The sequence below is a fragment of the Hylobates moloch genome, unplaced genomic scaffold, assembly GCF_009828535.3.
Source record: "Hylobates moloch isolate HMO894 unplaced genomic scaffold, HMol_V3 SCAFFOLD_26, whole genome shotgun sequence".
NCBI lineage: Eukaryota > Metazoa > Chordata > Mammalia > Primates > Hylobatidae > Hylobates > Hylobates moloch.
In genome coordinates, this window is record NW_026652301.1 from 736,635 (window position 1) to 763,812 (window position 27,178).

Sequence of the window (27,178 nt, forward strand, 5' to 3'; positions counted from 1 at the left end):
GATGAAGTTTTAGGTCCCAGCAAAGCAACAGTCCTAGTTACAACTGTCAGACTGATAACTTGAACTATCAACCAGACAAAATCTACTTATCTGACGACTGATAATTGATACTAAACTGCCGCTGCTGAATAAGCTTTGCCAAGAACTTACAATTCATGGGCCAGGCAATGTGCTGAATGCTTTGTTCTCATCAGTATTTACATACACACACACACACACACACACACACACACACACACAGATTAACTGTCCCTTGTTACATTTTTGTCCACCTGTATGTTCCACACTGATAAACACCAACATGCTACGCATTTGTAGGATATTATTATTGTTACATAAAGATCATCAGCCTAGTGCTACTACTGAAGATACTGACCATGGTCCTACTTTTCATTATTAGAAAAATCATCACAACTTTAGGAGGCCAAGGCAGGTGGATCACGAGGTCAGATCGAGACCATCCTGGCTAACATGGTGAAACCCCGTCTCTACTAAAAAATACAAAAAATTAGCCGGGCATGGTGGCAGGTGCCTGTAGTCCCAGCTACTCGGGAGGCTGAGGCAGGAGAATGGCGTGAACCCAGGAGGTGCAGCTTGCCGTGAGCCAAGATCGCGCCACTGCACTCCAGCCTGGGCGACAGAGCGAGACTCTGCCTCAAAAAAAAAAAGAAAAGAAAAATCATCACAGATAAATGAAGAAATACCTCTTCAGAAAAAAAAACGCATCAAATTTTAAAAGTAGATTGAAATAGAAAATTATTAGAACCTCTTTAGCATAAATTTTAGAAATATGACTTTCTTTTCCCTTAACTCCCAATATAAAACTATATATAAAAGTTCCATTTTTGCATTCTGCATTATATTAGAAAGATCCCTGAACTTACTTTGAGTTCAAAGTATGGTTCGCTAGCAATCTAGTTCTTCAGCAGGTACACCTGAATTCGTTTGGGCATGAAAAATTCTGCCAGTGATATCTGTGAGATCCTTACCAATCACCAACAGTTGGGGGAATTAATTTCCTGAAAAGTTTTGGATATGAAAAGGTTATTAAGAGAAAAAAAAAATTCTTCAGAACCTACATGAGCTACATAAGGATTCTGATGTTTACTGAAACTGAGGATGTACTGGGATACTAGGTGGGTTTTGCATCCTGTCTTGACCGAGGCTGTCTGAATATTATATATAGTTTGGGGAGAACGATTATCTTCCCAAGTTGATAGAAAACCTTGAATAGCAGGGCGTCATGGCTCAAATTCTGAGGTCCCCAAGATGCTTCTTAGAATTGGAATTAGAGTGAGGCAAACAAGGTGCCCAGAGGACAAACTCTAAGGAGGTGAATGCCCAGAGTCTGGTACCCGAGAGTGAGCACCTGCTTAGGGTTTGCATCCTGGACACCCACTTTCCTGTCCTTAGCCCTAGTTTTGGTGCCCACAATGGCGCTCAAACTATTTTTTCCCATGACTCCCAGTAAGAAATACATTTTACATTCAACATGTAGTACACAGAGACACACATGCATGTACACAAGCGCAAACACACAGACATAACTGAAACAAGGATTACAAGTGACAGTGCTAACAATGCTAACCTTTATCTTAGGGGATGCTCTCTGATATTTTGTATTCTATTTTGTCTTACAAAACTGCTGTCCATGACCCACTAAACTGCTTTCATGACCCACTAATAAAGTACAACCTGTAGTTTCAAAAAAGTTTGCTTTAGTAGGTGCTCAGTAAATATCTTAACACATGGGCTACTAGATAGTATTCCAATGGCTGCTAAAAACTATCAAACCTGGGCATTTTTTATGACGGCCTTCAAGAGTTTGACAGAGATTTACGTCACTGTGGCAGCATGAGCCTCTTACCACTGTTTCTCATCTCGCTACAAGGGAATTCTGGGGTCACAACAGGAAACCACAAAGCCATCCATGGAACGTTTGGCCCACCTGACCCCATACCACTTAAGACTCCTTTTCTGTTTGAGACAAGCACGTTTTCTGAAATTTCATACGGATTACTTCCTGACTGGCTGTACAGAGAAACCACAAACAAGACATGTGGCCATCCAGTCCTTCTCTCCTGCAGTAACTGCGTCGACACTCAGGCCGTGCAGCCGAGGCATTTAAGACACTGCTGCTGGTGTGACCCTGATGGATGGTCTACCTAGTAAATTGTTTTCCTTATGGACCTAATAGCTCCCAACACTCAAATGTTGGTTTTTATTGCATAAAGAAAAGGGCATAGGAGACACACAATTTAGGTTTTACAGCTGCACGTATTTTACACGGAATTTATTAACCTCACCCAGCAGCTAGGAGAATAGCTAAGGAGGCTAACTTGGACTAGAAGGGTGTAGAGGTCAGAAAGGAAATGATGATTGCTGAGTTCATGATAGGAATAGAATCGTCCTTTTGCAGAAAACTGTGCTTTGAAATCAGTACTTGTCAAAGCAGGTTCCCAGCGACTCATGCTGACATTACCGTTTTCCAGGTTCTCACTGCTTTCGTAGCATCCTGAGTCTCGGGGTGAGCATCCACTCAGGCCCTGGCTGTCAACGAGCAGCTTCTCCTGGGATCCTGACTGGTCACTGTTACCTAGAGGAGAGAACACACCATGAAATCAACAAGGGGAATGAAAAGCACAGGTTTCAGAGTCAACAGATCTCGACTTTATCCTCAGTTACTGCCCTGAGCTTTTGGAAGAGAACAATTTATCTTAAAATAGATGAGATCAAAATGAACTAGTGTGATCACAACTTTTCTTCCAATAAGGTATTCATCGCACAAAGATAAGTATGGAGAGAGCACACAGTTGGAGTATGTTGACACCTTTTAAGTTATGCGAACAGAAGCTGACTCCAGCCTTGGGGCTACGAGGAAAGGAGAAAGGTAGAGTGTTGTTTCGGCAGCGGGGCTCCCAGTCCCTTCTGAGTGATGGCACCATCAAGGAGAAGCAAAGAGAGAATAAATGCCCCATTCACAAGGTGAGATTGGCTCATACGTTTTTCGGAGATCTGTAAGACTTGTGCTTGAAGATAGTTATGTTGCCAACTTTCCAAATTTGGGAGCTAATATTAAAGTGTCAAATGAAATAAATTTTTTTAGCATTTAGGAGCATTCTTAGCCCTCAGGGACACGTGCTGGGGGCTCTTGTATTAGCTCAGCAAGAGTAAGGCTGGCAAGACGAGGTACAAACCCCAAAACTGAGGAGAGGCCAGTGGCAAATCTTTTTCTGTTTTTGTTGTTTGGGATGAGTTAGAGGTTGTTTTTTCTGCTTCTCCCTTTGTCTTATGCCAGCATATTTTTCCTCCTGCATATAAGTAAAAGCTGGGGAAAGTTTAGGAAACCCTCGAACTTGGAAGCTGAATAACAGATACATGCTTGCTGGTATAGATAAATGGATGACTGAAAGCTGAATGTCCTCATTCTGAGTGGATAAAGAAAATGCAGTACCTATACACCATGGAATACTACTCGGCCATGAAAAGGAATGAAATAATGTCTTTGCAGTAATTTGGATGGACCTGGAGGCCATTATTCTAAGTGAAGTAACACAGGAGTAGAAAACCATAATCCACACGGTCTCACTTGTAAGTAGGAGCTAAGCTAATAAGCATATAAAGGCATACAAAGGATACAGTGGACTTCAGAGAGTCAGAAGGGGGAGGGTGGGAGGAGTCTAGGGATAAAAAAACTACATATTAGGTACAATGTATACTACTCAGGTGATGGGTGCACTAAAATCTCAGAATTCACCAGTATATAATTCATCCATGTAACCTAAAACCACTTATACCCCCAAAGCTATTGAAATAAATAAAAAATAAAGAAAAAAAAGGTAAGACCTCATTTTGAGAAAGGCTTTTAAAGAGAAGCATCATTATTTGTCAACTGTACCTCAACAAAGCTGGAGGGGAAAAAAAAAATCAAGAGCAGCATCAGATGCTTCTGTTGAGTGAATCTGCCCCAAGGAAATCACGTGGAAAGCCACGAGGGCCTTCAACACCCCAGCAGCATCACCCGGCATGTTGTAGAAGGGGCACGTGGAGCCTTACATGGGACAATGAGGTTACACGCAGAACATCTTTGCATTATTATGCAGAGTAAGTGCTTGGTCACACAAGACAGAAACCAAGAAAACATTTTCTATACAAAATAGCTAGTTGCAATGATGAATGGCTTTATTTTCATCCCCCACCAACTTCCCCACTCCAACCACATACACAGAAAAAAAGAAATCAATAAGCCAGAAATGTGATGCCTTTTCTCAGGTCATCAAAATAAAAATGCAGGAAGGCGGAAGGCTCTGGCAGCTCTCCGGCTGTCTACCACTTCCTGCTTGCATTTCTCACGGGGAAAGCATTTTACAGCCCCAACTACAGCAGAGATCGTGGCAGCGTAAGTCCCTCAATTAGAATCCCAAATTAAGAGTGCTACTTTTAAAATGACTAATGAAAAATTAACTAATTGGAAGCACAAGAGCAGATACTGTCCCCCTGACCACCTAAAAGTGGAACATTCTAGAGCGGTGTCCTCACTGTGTGGAAGAGCCTGTGGCTTTGCAGTGGCCTTTGTTCTAGCCTAGCATGTTATTTAGAAAAATGATACTTATAAAATGAGGGCTTTGTGCTATCCATTACAACCCAGGGAGAGGAGTCAGAGTACTCTGTCCCTAGTGACATGGTTCAGTGCACCACAGTGGCCAAAACAGACTCCAGAGTGCGGGGTGGGAGTAACACAGAAGACCTTCTCCTGCTGCAGCATGGAAATATGTGCTGTGCCTGCATCTTTGGGGACCCCAGCCTCACCAAATACAGCAGGATACCTGAAATTATTTTGGAGAGGGAGGGGAGCAATTCTGTCACCTGAAAACCACAGTTCTATTTATAGACTCATGAGGCATAAGGAAGGGGGCTAGAATCGCCGTCTTCATTAGGGAGAAGAGAAAAAGAGGTGAGGTGCCTCTCCTCTGTAGTGCAGAATCAAGACCATGACCTTTTCCCACACTTGTCAGCATTGGTGCCAAGGTACAAAAGATAAGAAAGATGAGCTAGAAACCTGAAAATTCTCACAGTCAAATCACAGCAAAGTGCTAGGTTGTAAGGCTGAAACCCCATTTGAGCATGACCTGAACTTTGACCTAAAGGGACTCTGCTTGGGCTAAGCTCTCTCTGCCTCCAGCCTCACCAACCACACACACACACACACACACACACACACAGAATATGCTAAGACACCTATGAATATTCCAACATCAAAAGGTAGTGGTACCCAAGGGCACATACCATTGCCTGGGGAGCAGTTACCTTGGGAAAGAAGAGAAGGGAATGAGATTCTTTGAAAGCAGGACTTTCCATGGGCTTACACCATATTTCTTAAGATGTAAGAAATGAAGAAAATATGGCAAAACGTTAACTTAAACATGTGCATGCATATGTTTGTTTTCTTTTCCTCTGTACTTTTCTGCATGTTTGAAATAATTCCTGATTAGAATTCTTATACAAGTTATTGTTTATACTTAGAAATGGCTAAGACAGAAAACTTTAGATTATCTGTATTTTACCACAAGTAAAAATTCTTTTAGCAATTTGTAAGAGGCTTTCATTTGTCAGCCCTAAGATAGTGGGTCTGGGCTTGGTGTAAGGAATAGCCATCTGACAATTAGAGTCTTTTCCCAGTGGAACCCTAAAAGGCTGGCATTTTCCCACGCTTCGAGGGAGGCTGGACGGGTCTGACTTCCAAGTAGTGCTGGAAATGTACTTTTTGCTCTCAGTTATGGCTAAGCTAGAAACCTTTCAAGATCCCTACATATCTTCAAGGATCTCAGTAGACCTCTGTATCTCCCTAGTGTATAGAAATCTGGTTTGACAGAAACCTATCATGATCTAAGTTATCAGTTAGAGAGGCACTACTTCTTAGCCACGATGACTTTAACTGTATTGGATGTAAAATCCTATAATGCTAGGAAAAGTCTGGACCCTGACTCTTGGCACTAATGGGTACCTCTGGGACTTTGAAGCCTTTGTTTTAGAACCAATAAAAGGAAGTACAACTTTATATATCAGGGAGGTTCTAAACACCAGAGCAGAATAGATCCATAATGGAATGTTTGAAGAGGCAAAGAGGTCTTCTTCACCTTCCAGGTTAGCAACCTGATGGATAGCGATACCCTCCTACAAAATGCTCCTTGGTACAAAAATCTCAGGACGTGATCCCAGGAGGAATGATGGGTCTCAGCCAAAGTGGCATGGAACAGTCTAAGCACAGATTGCTGCCTTACACTCAGGAGTTAGCTTTTTTCCTCCAAAGCTGTGGATGATAAAGGAAATGTACTGGAGAGTATATATAAACCATCTGTGGGTTGGATGCGGTGGCTCACACCTGTAATCCCAGCACTTTGGGAGGCCAAGGTGGGCGGATCACCTGAGGTCAGGGGTTTGAGGCCAGCCTGGCCATCATGGTGAAACCCCATCTCCACTAAAAATACACAAATTAGCCATGCGTAGTGGTGCATGCCTGTAATCCCAGCTACTCGGGAGGCTGAGGCAGGAGAATTGCTTGAACCCGGGAGGTGGAGGCTGTGGTGAACCAAGATCGCACCACTGCACTCCAGCTTGGGCAACGAGAGTGAAATTCTGTCTCTAAAACAAAACAAAACAAAACAAAAACCCCAGCTATTCTTGGTGACTGAGGAAGAGCAAGTGAGCTGTTTCTGGGCAGATGTGGTTCGGGACAATAGATGATTTAATACTGATTCATACTAATTGAGCTGGTAGGCTACACCAGTTACTGTGTAGTCTCTTTACACACAACCTGGCCACAGACCCCAACGTGTCTCTTGGGCAATCAAATACTTAAAAGACCTTGTTATAAAGTGATATTAACTATGAGTCACAATTGCCTCCAAATCTATCCCTAAAGGCAGCCTGTTTATCTTAGGCCCAGACATCTATCTGATGGTGTGTGTTTCTCTAGCTTATCAGTTCATTTAGAGGGACTGCCTATTTAGCAGAAGTGAATTTCACCTAATGACGCTTGCTTCCATGTTTCTCAGGCCTGATACATTTCAGTAATGTATAATTCTTTTTTCCACCATTAACCATGGTTTTGGTGTGTCTTTCAGCAACAGAAATGCTATTAGCTACTGATATCCCTGAAGCAGAGTCCTTGAAGGAAAATGCGTTTGAATTCAGTAACTGGAAAGGATACTCCTTTAAGATGAACGATTTCAGGAATATTTCTGATGGCAGATTGAAGAATACAGAGCAAGATAAGACTGAGTTAATGGCGCAAAGGATATGGTGTATTCAAATAGACTTCATAAAAGCTGTGAGCTCACTGATGATTCTGCTCACAGGCTGTAAAAATAAGCTGTCATTTAGGTTGGGAATTTGAAAGCCAATCGATATGGAATTCTCTGCTCTACATATTCACTGCGGAGAGACGTCTCCTCCTTTAACGAAAGCTGATGAATTTCATTTATTCACTAACCAGTCTATTCAATAAGAACACAACTCCTCGTGTGCTCTGAAAAGTAATCAAGCCTTAGCTGAGCAAAAGCCTCCCAGCTGGTCACAGTCACTGTTGTGCTCAGCTGTCACAATGGCCTGCGGGAGGCCGCACATCTCAAAAGTACCGAAAGTGGAGTCTACCCATTTTTTTGGGAAAACTGTAATTCCATTCTTGTAGACACTTAGTGCAGAATCCTCTTCAACTATCACCTAGAAACATGCCCAGAAAGGTGGCGGCGGCACGTGAGGTTTTCTTTTGTTCCCATGTCTGCACTGGGAATTTATGATTTGTGCTGTTTGACCTTGGCTTGGGAAAGAACAGGACAGAATAAGTGACTCCAGGGACCTAAGCACATACCGGCAGTGTACGTGGGGCCTGCTGTGGCGGACCTCACAGGGAACACCTCTGTGTGTACAGGGACTTACTGTCATACTCTTGTAACAGCTCCACTGCTGTCAAGAGAACAGCTCTGTGTTCTGGGTCCCTGATATTTAACTCATCCAAGTCTTCCTCCTCCAGCAGCTTAAAGGTGTCCAAATCTTCATATCCATTAAACAGGAAAGTGGGCATGTGCTCCTGTGAGAGGGAGAAGGAAGACAGAAGGGAGTCAGCCAGCCCAGACACATGATAACACCACCACCAACTAGCCTGCAACCCACACACTGTTCCCATAGTCACCTTCAGGCTAATCAAAAGATTAGTAAGTATCATTTGCAATGGATCCTGTACATCCCAGTCCTCTGGCTTAGTAGGCAAGCAGGGTGTTTTATTAATCATGGGTCAGGAAGATGTACATTGCAGGCTGTGATGGATTCCGCTGGCTTGCACTATAATTGTACTCTTGATAAGAGCTAATTCCTTTACCTCCACAGAGCCCACAACAGAGGAGACTCCTCCTCCATTTACAGAGCTATTAAAACCCAGCTTTGAATTCCTCAGGATCAAGAGTTTTGCAAAGAGGAAACATAATCTCTCATTGCAGACTCACGGTAGTAGACGCTTGGAGTGATGGTGGGAGAGAGGTGGGCACAGAGTTTCCTCGTGGCCCCTGTGGAGCTAGCTGCAATCAAGGTGCCAGGAGTTTCTGCCTACAGCTTTTCCAGCAGCAAGGTTTGACCCGGGGCTTATGCTATCACCCATAGCTGAGGTCAAAGGCAGTGTTGGAAAACTGGTAACTCTTTCTGTAGAATAATGGATGCTCATCATAGTAACGAGCTGCCCTTATTGGACCACACAGATCAGCCCCAACCCTACCCTAAAAATGCCCTCACTTGCTTAGTGTAGGAGAGAAAAAGGCAGTGAGGGGGTAGTGTGTGACAAGAATCAGAAGCGACTGACTTTTAGGTTAATCCGATCCAGGAGATCCTCCACAGACTTGGGCTGGGGTGGTCGTCCTTTCCGTCGCCTCCTGGTGGGGCGTTTGGGTTTCTCCTCGTCCTCACTGAGCACGTCCACGTAGATGAACTTGAACGTGCCGACTTTGTTGTTCAGCAGGCCCATCCAGGTCCCCATGGGTGGCTTGCTGATTATATCAATGATATCTCCTTTCTGTGGCCCAGGGAGCAAAGATCTTTCCATTAGGTACATTCCATGAACGTACAAATCCTGAATCTGCCAGATACACAGGTCATGCAGAAGTGAAGATGCCACAAAGGCCAGAATCGGGGTCCCACAAGTCACCCCTCTGAGTGACCTGCATAGGATGTGACTGTGAGCTCGGCAGAGGCCAGACAGGTGTCTCTGACTGTACGCAATTCCACGCAGGCCCCCGGTCACAGCTCCTCCACCCTCCTGCCCTGCAGAACCAGGGGTGCCTGGGGTGCCCCTGGTGCTCTCAGTCAGGCTGCCCACCCGGCACTCTGAAAGCCTTCCCTCCTCAGAGGGCTCCCGCTTCTTAGAGAAGGCACTTCCCACCTGTCCTAACCAGTGGCGATCCCGGCCCTGTCATGGCTGCACACACTTTGTGGAACCCCATCTGTCCCATAAAGGTATCTCTGAGCACACAGAAGGCAGAAATCTTTCTTCAGATGGAGGAAACACAGAAGCCAGGTGTGTGGAGCGGGAGCCAGGTGGGGAGAGGGAGGGTGTGCAATAGGAATTCTAGAGGGAAGCTGAGGTCAGAGGGGTGAAGTGATGATAACCCAGGGATCAACACGAGACCCTCCCTCTGCCTCGAGGGCTGGCTGGATCTTGTTCTGCTTTTCACTACAGAGGAGACCAGTGATGGAGGTAGCCAAGATACTGTCCAGTCTGTACCATAGTAGCCCAGCATTCAACAGTAAGGAGGAAAGAAAGCCTCCTAGAGAAATGGAAGAGCCCAGTTAGCTACTCTGAGGCCAGGGAAAGAGATACCTTGAGCTTCAGCGAGTCTGTGTCATAGGGACTGGGGGTGAAGTCGGTGTGCACCCTGGCACGCCCGCAGAACGGGCCTCGGTAAGGCGGCTCTTCGTCATCCCCATCTTCCGACTTGACGCTTTCCCGGTTGCTGGCTGAGGAATCGGTGGTGCTCACTGTTTGACCACCTGTACAGGAAACACAGGAAGAACACGGGTAGATCCAGATTTCCCACCCAGCAAAGCAGAAAGGTATTGAAGGTACGGCAGATTAGGAAACAAAGGCCCACAGAAAGGAAGCCTTGAGCCACAACCCTCTGACAGGACCAGGGCAGGGCCCAGTTATGAATTCTGTGAGTGTTATCCCTCATCTCCTCACTGGACAGGGGACTCACAGCAAGTTACCCTCATGACCTGGGAATCCATCTGGCACGGAGGATCCCGCATGGAGGACACTGCAGGACCAGGCACTAGACTCTGCTCTTAACATTCGTGACCTCTCAGTGGTAATGCATACTCTCTCTAACCATTTTACAGATGAGGAAACAAATTCAGAGCAGTCATGTCATTTGTCCAAAAGGGTAAGAACTTAAAGTGGTAGGTTTAAACCTGATCTTGGGGCACGGTGGCTCATGCCTATAATCCCAGCACTTTAGGAGGCCGGGGTGGGCAGATCGCTTGAGTCCAGGAGTTCCATCCGCCTGGGCTACATGGCAAAACCCTGTCTCTACAACAAAATTAGCCGGGTGTGGTGGCATGCCCCTGTAGTGCAGCTACTCAGGAGGCTGAGGCAGGACGATCCCTTGAGCCAGGGAGGCGAAGGTTGCAGTGAGCTGAGATCACAACACTGCACTCCAGCCTGGGAGACAGGGAGACACCATCTCAAAAATAAAAATTAAAACAAAATAAAAAGTTGATCTCTTCCTTCATACCATTCAGCCAACTCCAACTACCATTGGCCCGAATTTATCAGTCACATATAAAATTCCCCTCCCTTCCCCACTCCCATTATTTTGCTGGTCATCTTCATGTGCTTGTCTCCCTGGCTTATTCCCCCTGCTCTCTAGATCCTTCTTCTGAGATGCTTTCCCTATTGTCTCCAATCAAAATTCATCACCTCCTCTTTTGGGCTGCTGCTGCTGCTGCATGTCTACTAATAAACAAACACGACTCTGAGTCCAGAGAGTTTGCTGGTCTGATTCTCTAATAGCACCTGAAGGGCAGGACTTGGTCTTATTCCCCTTGAAATTGCCTGAACCTAGTGCTCAGTATATGTCAGATATTAACGCCAAAGAAAATAATCACAATGACAAACTAGACTTACTCATGGAGCTCTGCCCACTCAGAGAACTGCGAAGACTTTCTACAGAACCCCCGGCCTTGAGCTTGGGCTTGTCCAAGTGTTCGGGGTCAGGCTGTGAAGGCGGAGGGGAGCCAGGCATTCCATCAAGGCCCGAGTCCTGCCATGGGTTTCAACAAAATGAAGAAGTTCATCAGAGTGGACAGGTGTTGTTTTGTAATTCTCAGCGACTTGGCCTTCAATGAAATCAATCAAATCAATCTATACGCATATTTGATTCCATAACCAATATTCTCCTCCTTTTAAACTGACATCCTTGCTTACTTTTAAAGTCGTGGCCAATGTTACTATTTATTAAGCACTCAAATATTATTTCTCATTCTCGAATAGATATTCTTGGAATCTCCAAGAAAAAAAAATCTGTCTACCACACAGACAAAATACTTAAAGGTTTAGAGACTCAGCATACACAAAAGCCCAGTAGCAAGGCTGGACTTCAAATGTAGATCAAGTACAATCCATGATTAATGGAATACCTGGAAGTGCAGTCAGAGAATATTTAATCTACTTGGATAGGAAACATTTGCACTTTTAAAAAAGTGTATTCCTTGAAAAAAAAATTGGCTAGATTCTTATATTTCTATTTATACAAATTATTGGCATTGGCTAAAGAAACATGAATTTAAAAACCAAATATACAGCAAACATACTATTTTCCAGTCTACAATAAAATTTCCATATGTCACTCTAAAGTTTTAGCTTCTTTCACTTTTCTAAAGTGTTGTCAGTAAAAAGCTGGGAAGTCTCTTTCACACCAGGATCCTGATGGGAGTGACTCAGCAGTACTTTCTGCATTTTGAGTAGCTAAGTATTATCCTCTCAGCAGCTCCTTATTTGCACATTTGAGTATAGCATGCTTATTTGATTCGTGGTGCTATATCAATAGACGATATCGCACTTCAGAAAGTTTGCAGTGAGAATTATTTACTTGCCAAAATAGAAAAGTCTCTGGCATATTACATATGGCCACAGCCACGTGAGCACAAAACCAGCTAAATGAAACCTGCTGTTTGCATGCTGCCGAATCATCAGAAGGGCCTTAACACAGCTCCGCAGGTCCTGCAAACATCTGAGGACATCAGCAACAGCAGCTTCTGATCCAACACACATTAGTGCTTTCAGTGTGAGGAAAGTGAGCAAGCGACCTCAAAAACAACAAAGAAAACTAGAGCTGACATTATTAGGAAGTTACTGAAGCTCCAAAGTATGAATTCCTTTTAAAAAAAAATTCATTCCTCCTTTCTGCGTCATAAAATAAGTGAGTTTTTTCCCATTAAAGTCTTCTGTAATGCTTCTGAAAAAAGCACGCAGTTTGAAAAACAGCAATAGTAAATGTGGGTCTCTGATATATTTTCAAATGCTTTAAAAAGTTATTAATTTATTCATCACATGTTTATTAATTACCTACAATAACAGGCACTAATCCAGGTATTGGGCATATAGCAGTAACAGAGAAAACAAATATCTCTACCATAATGGTTGGTATATTTACTAAAAAGTTTTTAAAAAAGAAACACACAAGGTGGGCGCGGTGGCTCATGCCTGTAATCCCAGCACTTTGGGAAGCTGAAGTGAGTGGCTCACGAGGTCAGGAGTTCGAGACCAGCCTGGCCAACGTAGTGAAACCCCATCTCTACTAAAAATACAATAATTAGCCGGGTATGGTGGCACGTGCCTATAGTCCCAGCTACTCCAGAGGCTGAGGTGGGAGAATCGCTTGAACCCAGGAGGCGGAGGTTGCAGTAAACCAAGACCACACCATTGCACTTCAGCCTGAGTGACAGAGTGACACTCCGTCTCAAAACAAAAACAAAAAAACAACCACACAAAACCTTCCATTATTTTTGCTTTACAGAAAATTTACAATGATCAGTTATTTCTGTTATTCCTTAATTTATGTGAAATGGCAGCTTTAAAAAAATAGAACTAAGCACATAAGATTGCTATATGGTAGTAAAATTATTGAAAAATGCCAAATTGACATTAAAATTCTATGCTTATGATTCATAAAGCAGAAAACCTCTTTGAACATGAGCTTAAGAGTTTTAGTGGCTGTTTCAATTTTGGGGAAAAGCAAACTTAATAAAATGCTTTAAATTAGTAGCATGCTTTCACTAGCATGCTGACTGCCTCATTGCTGGGAAGAAATACAGAATCACTATCACTCCGTCACCCACAGGGACAAGAGAATGAAAAGGATAAAGAAAACAAAATCATGGATAAGGCATATTGAAGGCAGTCCAGACATCTCCTGCAGGTCTAATAGGCCACGGTTTCTCAGCCTGAGCACTGATCATTTTGATGGACAGTTCTTTGCTGTGGGGACTGTCCTGTGCATGCTAAGATGTTTGGCAGCGTCCCTGGCCTCTATCCTCTAGATCAGCATTCTCCAACTCCCGGGCCACGCACCAGAACCTGTCTGTGGCCTGTTAAGAAGTGGGCCGTACAGCAGGAGGTGAGTGGCGGGTGAGCAGGCCAAGCTTCATCTGTTTTTACAGCCACTCTCCATTACTCGCATTACCGTCTGAGCTCCACCTCCTGTCAGATCAGTGGCGGCATCAGATTCTCGTAGGAGCACAAATCCTATTGTGAATTGTGCACACGAGGCATCTAGATTGCATGCTGTTTATGAGAATCTAATGCCTGATGATCTGTCACTGTCTCCCATCATCCCCAGATGGGATCATCTAGTTGCAGGAAAACAAGCTCAGGGCTCCCACTGATTCTACATTATGGTGAGTTGTATAATTATTTCATTATATATTACAATGTAATAACAATAGAAATGAAGGGAACAATAAATGTAATGCACGTGAATCATCTTGAAACCACCATCCACCCCAGCTCCATGGAAAAATTGCCTTCCACGAAACCAGTCCCTGGTGCAAAATGATTGGGCACTGCTGCTCTAGATGCCAGCAATATCCACTCCACTTCACCTCAACCCAGTCTGACCATTGGAAGACATTGCCCTGGAGTCCATGGGGGAGCAAAACGATAGCCTCTGACCCTATCCCCGTGAGAACCACTGTAATCAGCTGAAGCTGCTGTGCTGGCTTTGTTTGAATCAAGTGAGGTGGGTGGCAGGCTGGTAGTGTTCAGTCATTCGCACAGGGGTGATGCTTGGTTTTAGCTCACTGTGCCCACCAGAGAGCAGCAGCTGAGCAAAAATGTCTGCTTTCCCTGCTGTTTTTATGTGGTAGATAAAGTGCATTACCTACATGTTTCAAGCAGACAACCAGCTCATACACAGGAACTTCAACAGGCTACAAAATGAGTGCTATACAGGTGCCAGAGGAGAGTGTCTTGAAAATTGAATGGTCATAATTACCTTGAGGCCCAGCTCTCCAACTGTCTTTACTCCCTCCACCCATGCAATTAAGACAGAAACAGTCATTTCTCTAGCAATGAAATTATAGATCCAGGGGGGAAAAATCAATTCTGTGATACCTTCCTTCATGGCTACAGATAGGGCCAATGAGGGAAAATACCCCTCTCTGAAGCATTATTACCAAAGCCTGGTACCTAGGAAGAACTTTGAGTTTATTTCTTAGACTGGCTATGTGCTTCTAGAACAACTTATGCTATGATTGACAAGTCTGCTGTCCAAAAAAAAAAAAAAAGTTTTAGGTTTGATTCAGGTAACATTCATTTTGTAGCAAGGCATAGTTTAGAAAATAAAATCCTTCCTTTGTATTCAAATTTACAACGCTTATTGCACTGAAGAATAACCATTTCTTTACATGTCTGTCTCTCTTGTCTGTACACAGAAGGCAAGTCCTGTATTTTGTATTCCCAGCACTAAGCACGGTGCTGAACAGCCCAGAGTGCTTAATAAACGTGTGTTGAATTCAGTGTTTCTCTACGTAAATAAAGCATGGACTTGGAGCAGGTTAATCCCAAGGAATATGTGTATTTAGCACCATTTAAAATCTCAGAAGGGCCATCCTCAGCTTTTCTTGTCAGGAAGAACCAAGGGAACATTCCACCAGGTAGCTGCCTACCTGCTCAGAGACAGAGCTGCTATATTTTTTAGACATTCTCTTTCTCATCGTCTCTTTCACTGATTTCACCTTTTTCCCAAGAGAGATGCGAGAGGCAGTAGGTGATTTGATGACTTCTTTGTACACAAAGTCTCCTTCTTTACCCTGTAAAACAAAATGTTGCAAGTATTGTTGGTCGCAGAAAATGAAGAACAGGTTTTATTATTTAAAACATTACCGTCCTAGCTCTCAGACATATTGGCATTCCTCAGGATCTTGAAGTTTTTCTTGTGTTAAGTCAGTGCTATTATTTATCACTTTGATTAAAAATGAAAGCTTATTGACTATAGGGCTTTTTGTTTGCTTAAAGTGGGATGTGAGTCACTTTTTATTTTACTTACTTTTAGTACATTCTTATCAGGTTACATTTTTTCCACTATTTTTAACACCCAAGGGGACTGCATTTCATCAGTAAAGAGTGATTTACCTTTGGGAGGTTGAGGCAGGTGGATCACAAGGTCAGGAGATCGAGACCATCCTGACTAACACTGTGAAACCCCGTCTCTATTAAAAATACAAAAAATTAGCTGGGCGTGGTGGCAGGTGCCTGTAGTCCCAGCTACTCAGGAAGCTGAGGCAGGAGAATGGTGTGAACCCGGAAGGTGGAGCTTGCAGTGAGCCGAGATCGCGTCACTGCACTCCAGCCTGGGCAACACAGCAAGACTCCCTCTCAGAAAAAAAAAAAAAAAGTGATTTACATGAACCAATGTTCATGTAATCCCAGCAATGGGGGAGAAGAGAGGGATAATACTACTGAATTGCCCTGAGAAACAGGTTAGAACAAATGGTGACAGCTCAGTCGTTAGAAGAGCAACATCTGATTGGCTTTCCATCACTATAGCACTCAGTGTGTAAATTTCTCTCTTAAAAAGCTAGATTGTGGTCATCTCTCATTCTAGTTTGCATTTTTTTGAAACAACAAACTTTTCCCTGAGAAAGAAAAAAATCATATTTTCTCTCATTTCTAAAAAAGATTGACAGCAGAAAACTATTGGCTTAAGAATCAATATAATTTGATAACCAAATAAAATTGTTTAATTCTCTTCCAGGAAATTTTCAAAACATTTCATATAAATAAAATCCCAGGTGGGTATTTTAGCTGACCCATGATCATAACAAATATGAAACATGAAATCTTCATTTTACAGTTTTATGACACAATGCAAAGGACAAGCTAAACTACATATAAGACTCACCAAAGGCCAGGTGCGGTGGCTCACACCTGTAATCCCAGCTCTTTGGGAGGCCAAGATGGGTGAATCACAAGGTCAGGAGTTCAAGACCAGCCTGGCCAACATGGAGAAACCCCAACTCTACTAAAAATACAGAAATTATCTGGGCATGGTGGTGTGCGCCTGTAATCCTAGCCAGTCGGGAGGCTGAGGCAGGAGAATTGCTTAACTGGGACCTGGGAGGCGGAAGTTGCAGTGAGGCAAGATTGTGCCACTGCACCCCAGCCTGGGCTACAGAGCGAGACTCCGTCTCAAAAAAAAAAAAGACTCACCTTCACCCTTGGGGTCTGAGAAAGCAAATTTCAGGAAATAAAACGTGTGCCACTGTGGTGGGTTGCCCCTAGACTATGACCCCAAAGCAGGTCTGAGAGGGCAGACACCTGGGCCTGACAGCAGACCCCTGAAGAATCTGGTCTGTTTTGGTCCCACAGAGACTGGGTTCATTCCAGCACACCCCAGACCACAAAACCCTAGGCTTAGTATAGGCCATGCAGGGCCAGGTACTGGGCCCGTAATAAGACTGGTGTTCCAAAATGCCAGCACATACTCTTGGGGAACAAATCACAGGGCTCCACTTCGTGGCACGATGTGTGTGTAGTAGTTACGTGGTTGCAACTAGCATGAAGAAAAGGCCATGTGCAAAATGACTTAGACCACAGAGGCCAGACTTATCTGGATTTGTTACTTGAAGAAAACCGGAAGCAAAGGCATTAAAGGAACTGTGCTACTCAAGGAAGGAGATGGCAGTGAGAGTGGTCATCATTCATTCCACGTGGAACAGTGGAGTCTGTAAGGTGAGTGAAATAGAGCTTTTTTCCAAACGTGACTCAAGATTACCAAGGAAAACAGTACCCAGGATCAATTCTCAAAGATGCTCAATGGTCAACTATTGTCAACGTCATCGCCTGAATCCATATTTTTTGCTTTCCTCTGACGCTACTCACCATTGGGTCAGAATTATTACTGCCAACGTGCAGAGAGCGATTCGTCAAGTCAAATCCTCCAAAACTGCAGGTTCTCTGTGGAAAAGAGGGCAGGGCAGAAAAACTCCAGTTACGCTTAAGCCAGCCGGCAGTGCACCAACCCAGCAGTCCCCGTTTGCAGGATATCTCTGAATCACAAATACGTGGACAGGATGAAAGTAAAAAACGAGAAATGATGAGAAAAAAACACATGAGTCATGTCATAAGGAAACTTCACTCATTTTTCCCTTTCACAGGCCACTGGAACTCTGCCTACCCCAGAGGTCTAGAATCCCCTTAACATGCAAAAACCAACCATTATAAAAAAAAAAAAGCCTAAAAAACAACAACAACAAAAACCCCTCCATGAGTCCAGTGCTGTGAGATTCCCTGTTTCCAGCACAGAACTTCCCCTAACATCAGTTACATTCAGTAGAGATACTGAAGGGATAAGTGTTAGAGGATCCATGTACTCAGGCATCCTGAAAACCCAGGTCTGAAATCCCGTGGCTCTGACACCAACAGCAAGCTTTTCAAACAGACTTTCGTTTTGTTTAGTTTTAAATCGCTGAGAAGAGGGGGGGGAAAAGGTTATGTTTACAGTTGTCCAATCAGGCCAAGAGAATTACTCACTCATTGCTTCCCCATCCTAGCCAAAGACGCTGGTAACTTTCCCATCGAACTGCCCAAGTTAATTCATGGTGACCCTTTTCTCTCAGTGAATGAAGACGCCACATTTGCCCAGAAAGAAAACGGTTGATTCAGTGACTGTCTTTGACCACACTCTTTAATTTCAGTAGGAAAAATGCTGATGTTATAAAGAATGAAAACTTTATTATTCTTTTAGGTGGTTGCAAACTTCACGGAACTGCTTATATCTTAGTGATTTTTGTATCTGCAGAACTTGGTTCAAATTCACTGTTGTTTTTCTAGTAAAAGCCACTGAGTGACTGCCCCACGCCACGCAACGCACATTAATGTTACAACTAATTATCTTTTTTAAAAATCAGTAATCAAAGTTTAATTTGGACTTCAATATTTTGTATTACCAGCTTCTCAGAGAAGTCTAATGAACAGATATTAAATGGAAGAAATGAACAGAAAAGTACAATGTATTAGGTTGGTGCAAAAATAATCGCAGTTTTGCCATTATTTTCAATGGCAAAAACTGTGATTACTTTTGCACCAACCTAATATACTACAAGCATTGCTTATTTATTAAAATATATATATACATATATATATATAATTAATTGAATTGATAAAGTAGAAACATCCTAGAAGGAAAATGCCTACGTTTTTGAAATCACAGAAATCTAGATGCAAATCCTGGTTCTGTCAATTACTTGCTGTGTGATCTCAGGTAAAGTACTTACACTCTCTGAGCTTTAGATTCTTCATTATTAAAATAATACTTATATCATATTTGAAGCCTTCTAGCGCACTGCCTGGCACAAGGCAGACACTCTATGAATGCTGGTTTCTTCCACTACTTTTCATTAAGGCTGTACTGAAAATGTGGTAGTCATCCTGACAGCTGTTACATTGAAGTTGAGGCTTAGTTAACATTACAAATATGCAAATGCAGGGCTGGAGCTTTGTTCTGGGCCTTACAATCTAATCTGGGAGTTCAACTATAAAATCAGAGCATACCAGGAATGGGCCACAAAGTGAGAGACGGCCATTAGGCTACAGGGGAGGGCCAGGAGATAAGGAAAGCATTTCATGACAACTGACATCAGGATGTCTCAGAGCTGTTCTTATTCACCGATGCTGCTGCTGCTGCTGCTACTACCGCCTTGTTTTCTAATAGACATTATCCTAATTCTACATTAAATATCAGTGGGCAATCTGATTTCTTTTGTCATCAACTTAACTGGACCTATATCTATTCTATAGAAAGAGAAAAACCTTTCTACACAAATATATTCACCAAATCACCTAACTGGGTAAGCAATGTTATGACCACCTCTCAAGGCTAATTTTTAACATTAACTTTCTCTTTCCAGCTTATAATGCCATGTACATTTCCTCCTCCTTGCAAAAGCAGTGATTTTATTCTAGTTCCTTTCCTGTGACTCAGGGCTTCACAGACACGGTATGGCGCCCAGATGCCTCATCATTGTATGGCTTTTGCATGTCCCTGCTTTAAACTACAGCATCTACTGCAGTGTTGGAGCCCAAGTTATTTCTGATACATATGAAATAACTGACAAAGAATTTATGTGGAAATTATGACCGCAATAAATTAGAATCTCATTTAAGTTTTCATATGCCTATTGTAAGCATTTATTTCTAAAATGAAAAACTTAAAGAATGGACCAGTTTTCTTAACTACCAACTAAAACCTCTTTCAGTGATAGGCTAAGATATCTGGAATTGATTCTTTTTTACAGTGGAGGAGTGACAAAGAATATAACAATAAAGATTGCTTGAATTAATTTCTAACTTTTTCTATAAGATCAAGTAGTTCTTTAAACAGCATTCCTTCAAAAGAGAAAATGGACTGTAAAGAGACTCATAAAAAATAAATCAATACATCAACCAGCCTTTGACGTTGATGACCTAAATAAATGAAGCCTACGTGAAGTTTTTTTAGTTCATACACCTCCTGTACTGAAAATTATAAAAACACTTTAGATAGATGCTTGGGATGAGGAGGGCTAGTCAATGGAATGGCCATGCAGTTGGAAACACATGTTTTGGGGTTGAATTCAAAAATGGACAAAATTGCAAATGTCATGCATGTCTGTTCTCTCAAATGAAAATTGAATGACCAAATAAAATACGAGACGAGTGACCACTTCCAGTGGATAGAAAGCATTATCATTTCCCTGAGGCTTCATCAAGCAAATATGGCATTTTTGAAAGACAAAGAGATTGAGGTTGAAGAATAAAGGAAACTTTTAGATAAAATGAAAGAAATATGACAAGGAGAATGGAAAATAACCTTTTAAATAAATCTAGCAAAGAAATAAGATTAATCCCTTTTTAAAAAGTTCTTTCTATTGTAAGATAGAACACTTATTTACATTCTCTGGATAATTAGAAAGTTTAATCTGTTTGATTGTACAACTGTACTACAAGAAAAGGAATATGCAAATATATAACTTCCTACTGAACACATATTTTTGCAAGTGTTGAAACTGCCCATTAGTGTCTCAAGCTCACAGTATTTTAAAAATACTCAGCCTCAGACTGACACTTGGGATAGGGATTACACAGCAGCACATTAGGTGGGGGTGGTGCCTGGAAATGAGCAGCAGATGTCCATACTCAATGTCAATGAAGAATTAATCACTGGCCCACAACACTAACTAGCACAAATCCCAGAAATATAACTTCTAGAGACAAAGCCCTCATGGAGTTATGGTATTAATCTGACAATAAATACCATGAGAGGCACATCAACAATTCAAGGTGCTCAAATTGGGAAAATTCTCAGTATTACATGGTGTAAACTCACAGAGGTGAGTCATCAATTAACAGAAGAAGTGCGTCTGTTCTATCAAGGTCATGTCAAAAGGTACAAGAGCAGATGAACTGGGTAGAACACTTCTGAAAGTAAAAAATAAATACATAAAACTAAGACTGGTTATTTTTCAAAATATCTGTGAGTCAGAGCAAACCAGAGGCTGAATGAGTGAGAAAGAGAATTGTTATTTTAAAACCAAAACTCAACCAATGAAAAACTGTTGCCATGATACAGAAAGAGCCAGAAGAAAAGTTCCTGCTACATACTAGTAGTATTAAAAGTGCTGCAAGAGTTATGTGAATATGAAAGGACAGAAAATAAGATCTAGGAAGAAAGTCAACATGTGGAAATATTTGGAAAACCCAGGGGCTAGGAAGGACCTAAGAATTCTTTTACAACAGAGAAGGTTGTTTTAAGAATGGCATTGACCAATCCGTCTTCCCTTTCACAAAAGCAGAACCCGACTGAATGAATTTAAATTACACTAATCGTCTGGGGAAGAACATCCTGTTCATGAATGGGAAGGCCCCCTGGGAAAACCACTATTGAAGGACACTCTATTCTTTCAGGTCTTTCAGGTCTTTAAAAGGGCCCACAGCCAACCGTCCTGAGCAGATCAAGCAAGGTGCCAGGTGACAGAGGGCCAAGAAATCTACTTCCTCATTTTGCACCATTTTATATGCGCCACTGTGCAAAGTAAAAGTTAGGTGGGAATTTCAGAAGGAAAAATATCTACATTCTGAAGTTCAAAGTAAGTCATGCCTTGAAAATAAATCTTACTAGGTCTCTGATCATCCACTGTTAAAAGTGAAAAACATCCTACTATTTGAAAGTGAGTACTTCATTCCTTGCTGAGTACAGAAGAATCTATACGCTAGGGGAAGGCATTTCCAAATGTTGATTTGTTTATAAAGATAAGAACATGGAATAGATTTAAGTAAAACAAAAAAGCTCCAAATTTTGTTGGTAGATTTACGAACTTTCTGCTTGCCTCTACTAATAAAATAAATGTGCTTTATAATGTTTTCAAATCACCGAATTGGTGACTGTGATGACGGCAGTTTTTCCATGAGCCTGCTCCTGTTGTTTTGATTTTAAAACCAAGAGCAAGCATCTCTTTCAAGGGCGAAATGCCCTTCTGTTTTGAATCAGCTTCTTTGAGGTCAAGTGACACAATGGCCGAGAATCAAGACAGCCACTCCTGGAGGCGGCCAAACCCCACCCCTGTACCCTGGAAGTCCCTCTCTGGATTAGCTTCAATGCTTATTTTAATGGGCACTCAAACAGCTTCATCTGACAAGAGGAGAAATGGAAGAGAAGGTGAAAGCTGCCTGGAAGTGAAAGCAGGATTTGAAGTTGAAGGTGATGGTGGGATGTGCCCTGACGTCATGAACAGGAGAGAGGGGAGGAAGCCGGTCCCCGCAGAAGAAAGGCCATAATGCTTGACTGCACATCACAGAAATGACAAGGCCGTCCTCGGGACCATCTTTGTGACTCACAGACTTCTGGTGGATTCTCAAGAGAACCCTTTTAGTACAGCGGTCGACCGTGGCGGCCCACTTCCTCTTTGCCTCCTCATCCTCCTCCAGCAGGCACCGCCTCAGGTCCTGTCTCTCAGCCTTGCTCAGGGTCCTGTCTGAGGCTGGCCGCACTAGCTGGGTCAGGTTCAGGTGGCTGTACAGGCTCCGCTCCACCACGTAGGTGATATTGAACTCGCTGACCGAGGTGCGCCTGCGCACCCTCCTGCCGGGGAAGCCGCAGCTCCCGCCCCCTTTGCCTTTCTGCCGGAGCAGCTGCAGGTCACAGGTGGTGCTGGTGACTCCTTTTCTGGAGGGACGCTGGCAGAGAAAAGCTCTGGAACAGGAATAATTAGTATCCGTTTTCTTCAAGCGGATTTGCTTCCGGACACTCTGAAATTCCTCCAGGGACACCAGAAGGTGGTGCCTGCGACGGTGGTTGTCATAGAAGCAAACACCATCCGTACTTACCCCGTGGCTTAGGGACCCGAGACCCTTCTTCATCTCCCCCTCGGTGAGGGAGCGGGACACTTTCTGGGCCTTTTCTTCTTCTGGGTAGGAGAAGAATGTCCCCATCTTCTTGGGGGGCTTAATCAGGCCCCGACTCTCTCCTTTGCTGAAGGTTTTGACCAACTTCCGGCCGGCCCCCCAGGTGTCCAGGCTGCTGGAGGATGGAGACGTGGTGAGAGAGTCTGAGTCATCTTCGGGAGGTTTCTCAGGAGAGCCATCAAAGAAAAGGGGCTTCTTGTGCACGCCAGAGTAGAGGGCAGACCGTTCATCCAGGACCGGCGAATTCTCGAACACGTGCTCCTCCCCACCTGGAGGGAAACCAACAGAGTCTCTTGTGAACACAACTTTGCATTCTTGCATATATCTTTCTTTACATTCACCACCTTTCTCCATATCATGACCCTCTTTATAAACCCAGCTCCCACTTATATATGTACAGAAAAATGAAAATAGACTGTGCAAATACATGGTTTCACACGAGCTTAATGTTAAAAGGTTTCAGATGTGTTTTCTTCTTTAAATATCTTTGTAGACCTAACACCTTCACAGACGTATTTAAAATGCCGTTTGCAAAATCTAAGCTAGCCATAATCACAATATGCCTTAGCATTTCGAGATAATGCCCTCTGCAGTTTGTAAATGCAACCCTCTGAAACCAGGAATCAGGATCTTTCCCCCTTCCGAAAGGCACTCCTTTATGTTGGCTCTGGTCGCTTTTTATAGTTGGAGTGTGATAAATGTCATGTGGCTGACAGTGACTGTTTTATTGGTACATATGCCATTTGAGTGATTAAATCTCCAAGGAAGTTTTGGTGGGGAGAAACACTCTAAAGGGTTGTATCTTGCAAATGTGACTGACAAATCGTCTCCAGCTGACAGGCCAAATGCAAAAAGTTAGGAAACTCAGTGATCCCGGCCAGATAATCCCATCAACTCAGGCCTCACTATGAAGCAGCAAGGGCGTTTAAGGGCCCTGACACGCAGGCAGCTCCAGGGTCCCACTGGTCTCAGGGATTCCAGCTCTTGAAGCCCTCACTGGAGCCAGGTGGCAAGCCAAACCCTCCGGAGCCCAGTGGAAAGGTCTGGACTTGCTGGCAGGAAAACCGAGTTCTTTTCCGTGTGTGTTATATGAACAGATGTGAGAAAAGAAGTAGGTCAAACTGTGGGTGTAGCGATCCCAACTGGCTGTGTCCCTTTAATTATAGGGAAACTTTGAGCTCTGCAGCTTTCCACCCGCTGAATTGTGAAGAGGAAAAAAGGAAAAGTTCCTTGGAACAGAAGGATGGCACTAAATATACCAGCTGGGACGAGGGTGCCAGTGTGTGGTTAAATGTCAGAGAAAAAGGGGAGCTATGCTCAGTTCAGAGCAAAACTCAGAGGGGAAAAGAATAGCAGCTGTCCTTTAAAATTCTAAAAATGGCTTACTTTCCCAATTGATGGGATTTATAGGTAGAAATGTAACAACAACAACAACAAAAAAGAACAGCTGCTATTAAATACAACCCAAGGTCAACTTTACATTCATGTCCAGCAGACGGTGGTGGGGAAGGTGGGAAGTGGGAAAGAAGATGTAAAACTCTGCCTAGCCCACAGTCCCCTAAAGAATCGTTCAGGGATCTTTCAGGGGGACTTTAAAGGCAGGATTCAGGGTTCTCACAGAAGTTCACCAGCCCAGAGGCAGGGTACGAATATCCTGGAAGTTTCCCGCTCCTTCCTCAGGACACCTGACTGACAAGGTGTGGAGACCAAGGGTTCTTATGCTGTTGGAAATACAAATAGCAACCTCTTCTAGTTAGAGTCCACCCTCCACTTCCAAGAAGAAGCGACTGAGCCAAGACTAGAGGCACAGCCCACAGGCTGCCCCCATGCAGGGGCAGCCCAACCATGGACTTCTCTATTAAAGAAGCTGAGCATGGCTGTGGCTTCATCATCTGCCCAGTTGTCCATGCAGATGTGCAAAGGCCCTTCTCCACCCCCAGTCCTAAGGGGTTTCAGGGAAGTCAGGTGAGTCCACCCTGCGGATCCTAAGGATCTGTCACTCAGCAGTTGTTTTGGACATTTTCTGGGCTCTGTGCTTAGGATTGTCGTCAGAGATTCCAATACTTCGGTGTCACATCTGAGTCTGGAACCAGCTGGTGCACGCATGTCCATGATGAATGTAGCTCTATTCTCGGGTTCAGGAAAGTCAGCATCTGGTAAGGGGTTGTGAGGGAAATGTTGCAAACGCTTCCCAAGAGGCTGCATCTGCCGGTGCTGAGGGCAGGCCTCCTGTAGTGCGGGCTTTTCCGTCTGAGCCTGACCAGTGGCCTGGAATCCCAACCTTGACCTGGACGGCTTGAAGTTGGAGCATCGCTTCTCCCATCCTTCTCTGACTTGAGCATACAACTCTCCTACTGGAAGAGTGACCATCAAGATGAGCTCACTCCATCACATTTGCTGTGATTTGCTTCACATGAAGGCCTCCATCTATCTTATTCAGCCGAGACCGGCTTACCAAAGGCAAGGTGACTTTGGCAGGAGGAGAGAGGTAGGCTGTGGGCTGACTTAATGCCAGGAACTCAGGGGTATGCTCTGCATCCAGCCCGGCTCTGCCACTCACAGCTCCACGACCTTGGGCAATTACTTCCTGGCTCTGAGCCTCTGTTTCCTCATCTGTAATAATGCCTACCTATCTTTCCATAATATCCCTGGCCAGACTGTTGTGATGATAACAGTAAACATATCCTCATAAAAGAGTTACGTGAAAGTGCTGTATGAACTGAAAGGCTTTCTACAAAACTGGCGATTCATTGCCAGAGAGAACTGAGTGGGAGCAATGAGGGAAGGAAGGGTGTCCATTCTGCGGCAAAGACACAGAAATGGGCAGATAAAGGGCACCGATGTAGCTTAGATTAAAGATTGGCCAGGGTTGTCCATGACAGGATAAGGACTTGAAACTCAGGGTGCAAGGGTGAGAATAGGTGAAGAACTGATCTCTCTCCTGGCTTTCCGAGGACTCCAGAGCTGGTGGGGGAGAGAGGTGGCAGCAGAGTGAGAACAGGCTGCTGTCAGGGAGCAGGCTGCCTGGACACTGTGCTGGGCCTTCTGCTGGCTAGCTGAGTGGCCAGGAGTCAATTACTTAGCCTCTTTGAGTCTCAGTTTCCTCGTATGTGAAATGAGGATGGTGTAAGTGCTTACTTCTGGTAGCTATTCTGAGGATGACATTAAAGAGAACATAAAATCTAAAGTGTTAAGGAAAGTGCCTGGCACATGGTGTGCCCTCAATACATGATAATTATGCAGACAACTTGGTATTAGCACAGGCATGCAGGAAGTCAAAGGATCAACCCTTTGTAAGTCCAAGGGCGGGGGAGGGGGAAGGGGAGGCCTACTGGAGTATGAATCCTTTCTGCTCTGCAAGATGGACAGGGGCCAAGATAGCCTCTTCCAAGTACCACTGCCAGTAGGACCCTCAGAGAGTTCTCTATTGTGCAGGGGTTGGAGGAAGTTCCAGTTTAGCAGGGAATTGGGGGGCAGCCCAAAGCAGGCGCCTTGAGCTACACACACACCTGGGGCCTCTCCTGAGAAGATGGGTGAGCTTGGCCAAGGGCAGCTCAGCACCCTGACTCATCAGATGCCAGAGCGTACCTTAGGATTTGAGCTCACTAAATCCATCTTCCATCTGTGAAGCCTGATTTGTGCCCAGATAAATTAAAGTTCAGAGCCAGAATTCCATATGGCTATTACTTTTTACTCTAGAGTTATCCCTTTTGGTATATTTTTCCTTTTCAATTGATGCCTCTCAAAGATAGTTGGATTGATTTATTCTGAAATAAATTTGCAAATTACAATGTCTGTATTTTTAATCATGTTATTCTAGTTGAAAGGGTGCTTTAACACACCACTATCATGTGTGAAGGGCCCACTGGGGAACAGGCCCAGGACTAGGTACTTTGTCCATGTTATCTCAGTTATGGATGAACCCCACCCATCTATGTGTTATATTTGAGGCTTGATTTTGGCCGAGCGTTCATGAGATTTGTTACCAAATGTGCCCTTAAAGTTGAATGTTGGCAATCCCATATGGTTCCCCCTAACAGTACCAACTGACCCTGTCTGCGATTTCAGTAAGGGCCGCCACAGGGTACATTCAATACTGTGGAATTCACAACCGGTGGGCAGGTATTAAAACACCCAAATGTAAAATCAGCATTGCATCCAAATGTAAACAGAATTACCATGCAAAAAGATACT

At 43.7% G+C, this 27,178-nt stretch overlaps 1 protein-coding gene across 3 annotated transcripts in view; it reads right to left on the reverse strand.

The window, feature by feature from the left end:
- Positions 1 to 27,178, reverse strand: part of LOC116463120 (SAM and SH3 domain-containing protein 1) — a 208,575-nt gene that overhangs the window by 5,588 nt on the left and 175,809 nt on the right. For 2 of the 3 annotated variants that reach the window (XM_032146081.2, XM_032146080.2), the window contains 8 exons: positions 22,418 to 23,253; positions 17,426 to 17,500; positions 15,211 to 15,354; positions 11,171 to 11,306; positions 9,866 to 10,035; positions 8,852 to 9,061; positions 7,939 to 8,089; positions 2,483 to 2,596 (listed from right to left, as the gene is read on the reverse strand). In XM_032146081.2, the coding sequence (XP_032001972.1) occupies positions 2,483 to 2,596; positions 7,939 to 8,089; positions 8,852 to 9,061; positions 9,866 to 10,035; positions 11,171 to 11,306; positions 15,211 to 15,354; positions 17,426 to 17,500; positions 22,418 to 23,253 (1,836 nt within the window). The remainder of the gene's footprint in view (positions 1 to 2,482; positions 2,597 to 7,938; positions 8,090 to 8,851; positions 9,062 to 9,865; positions 10,036 to 11,170; positions 11,307 to 15,210; positions 15,355 to 17,425; positions 17,501 to 22,417; positions 23,254 to 27,178) is intronic. The other variant, XM_032146083.2, reaches the window with a different exon arrangement.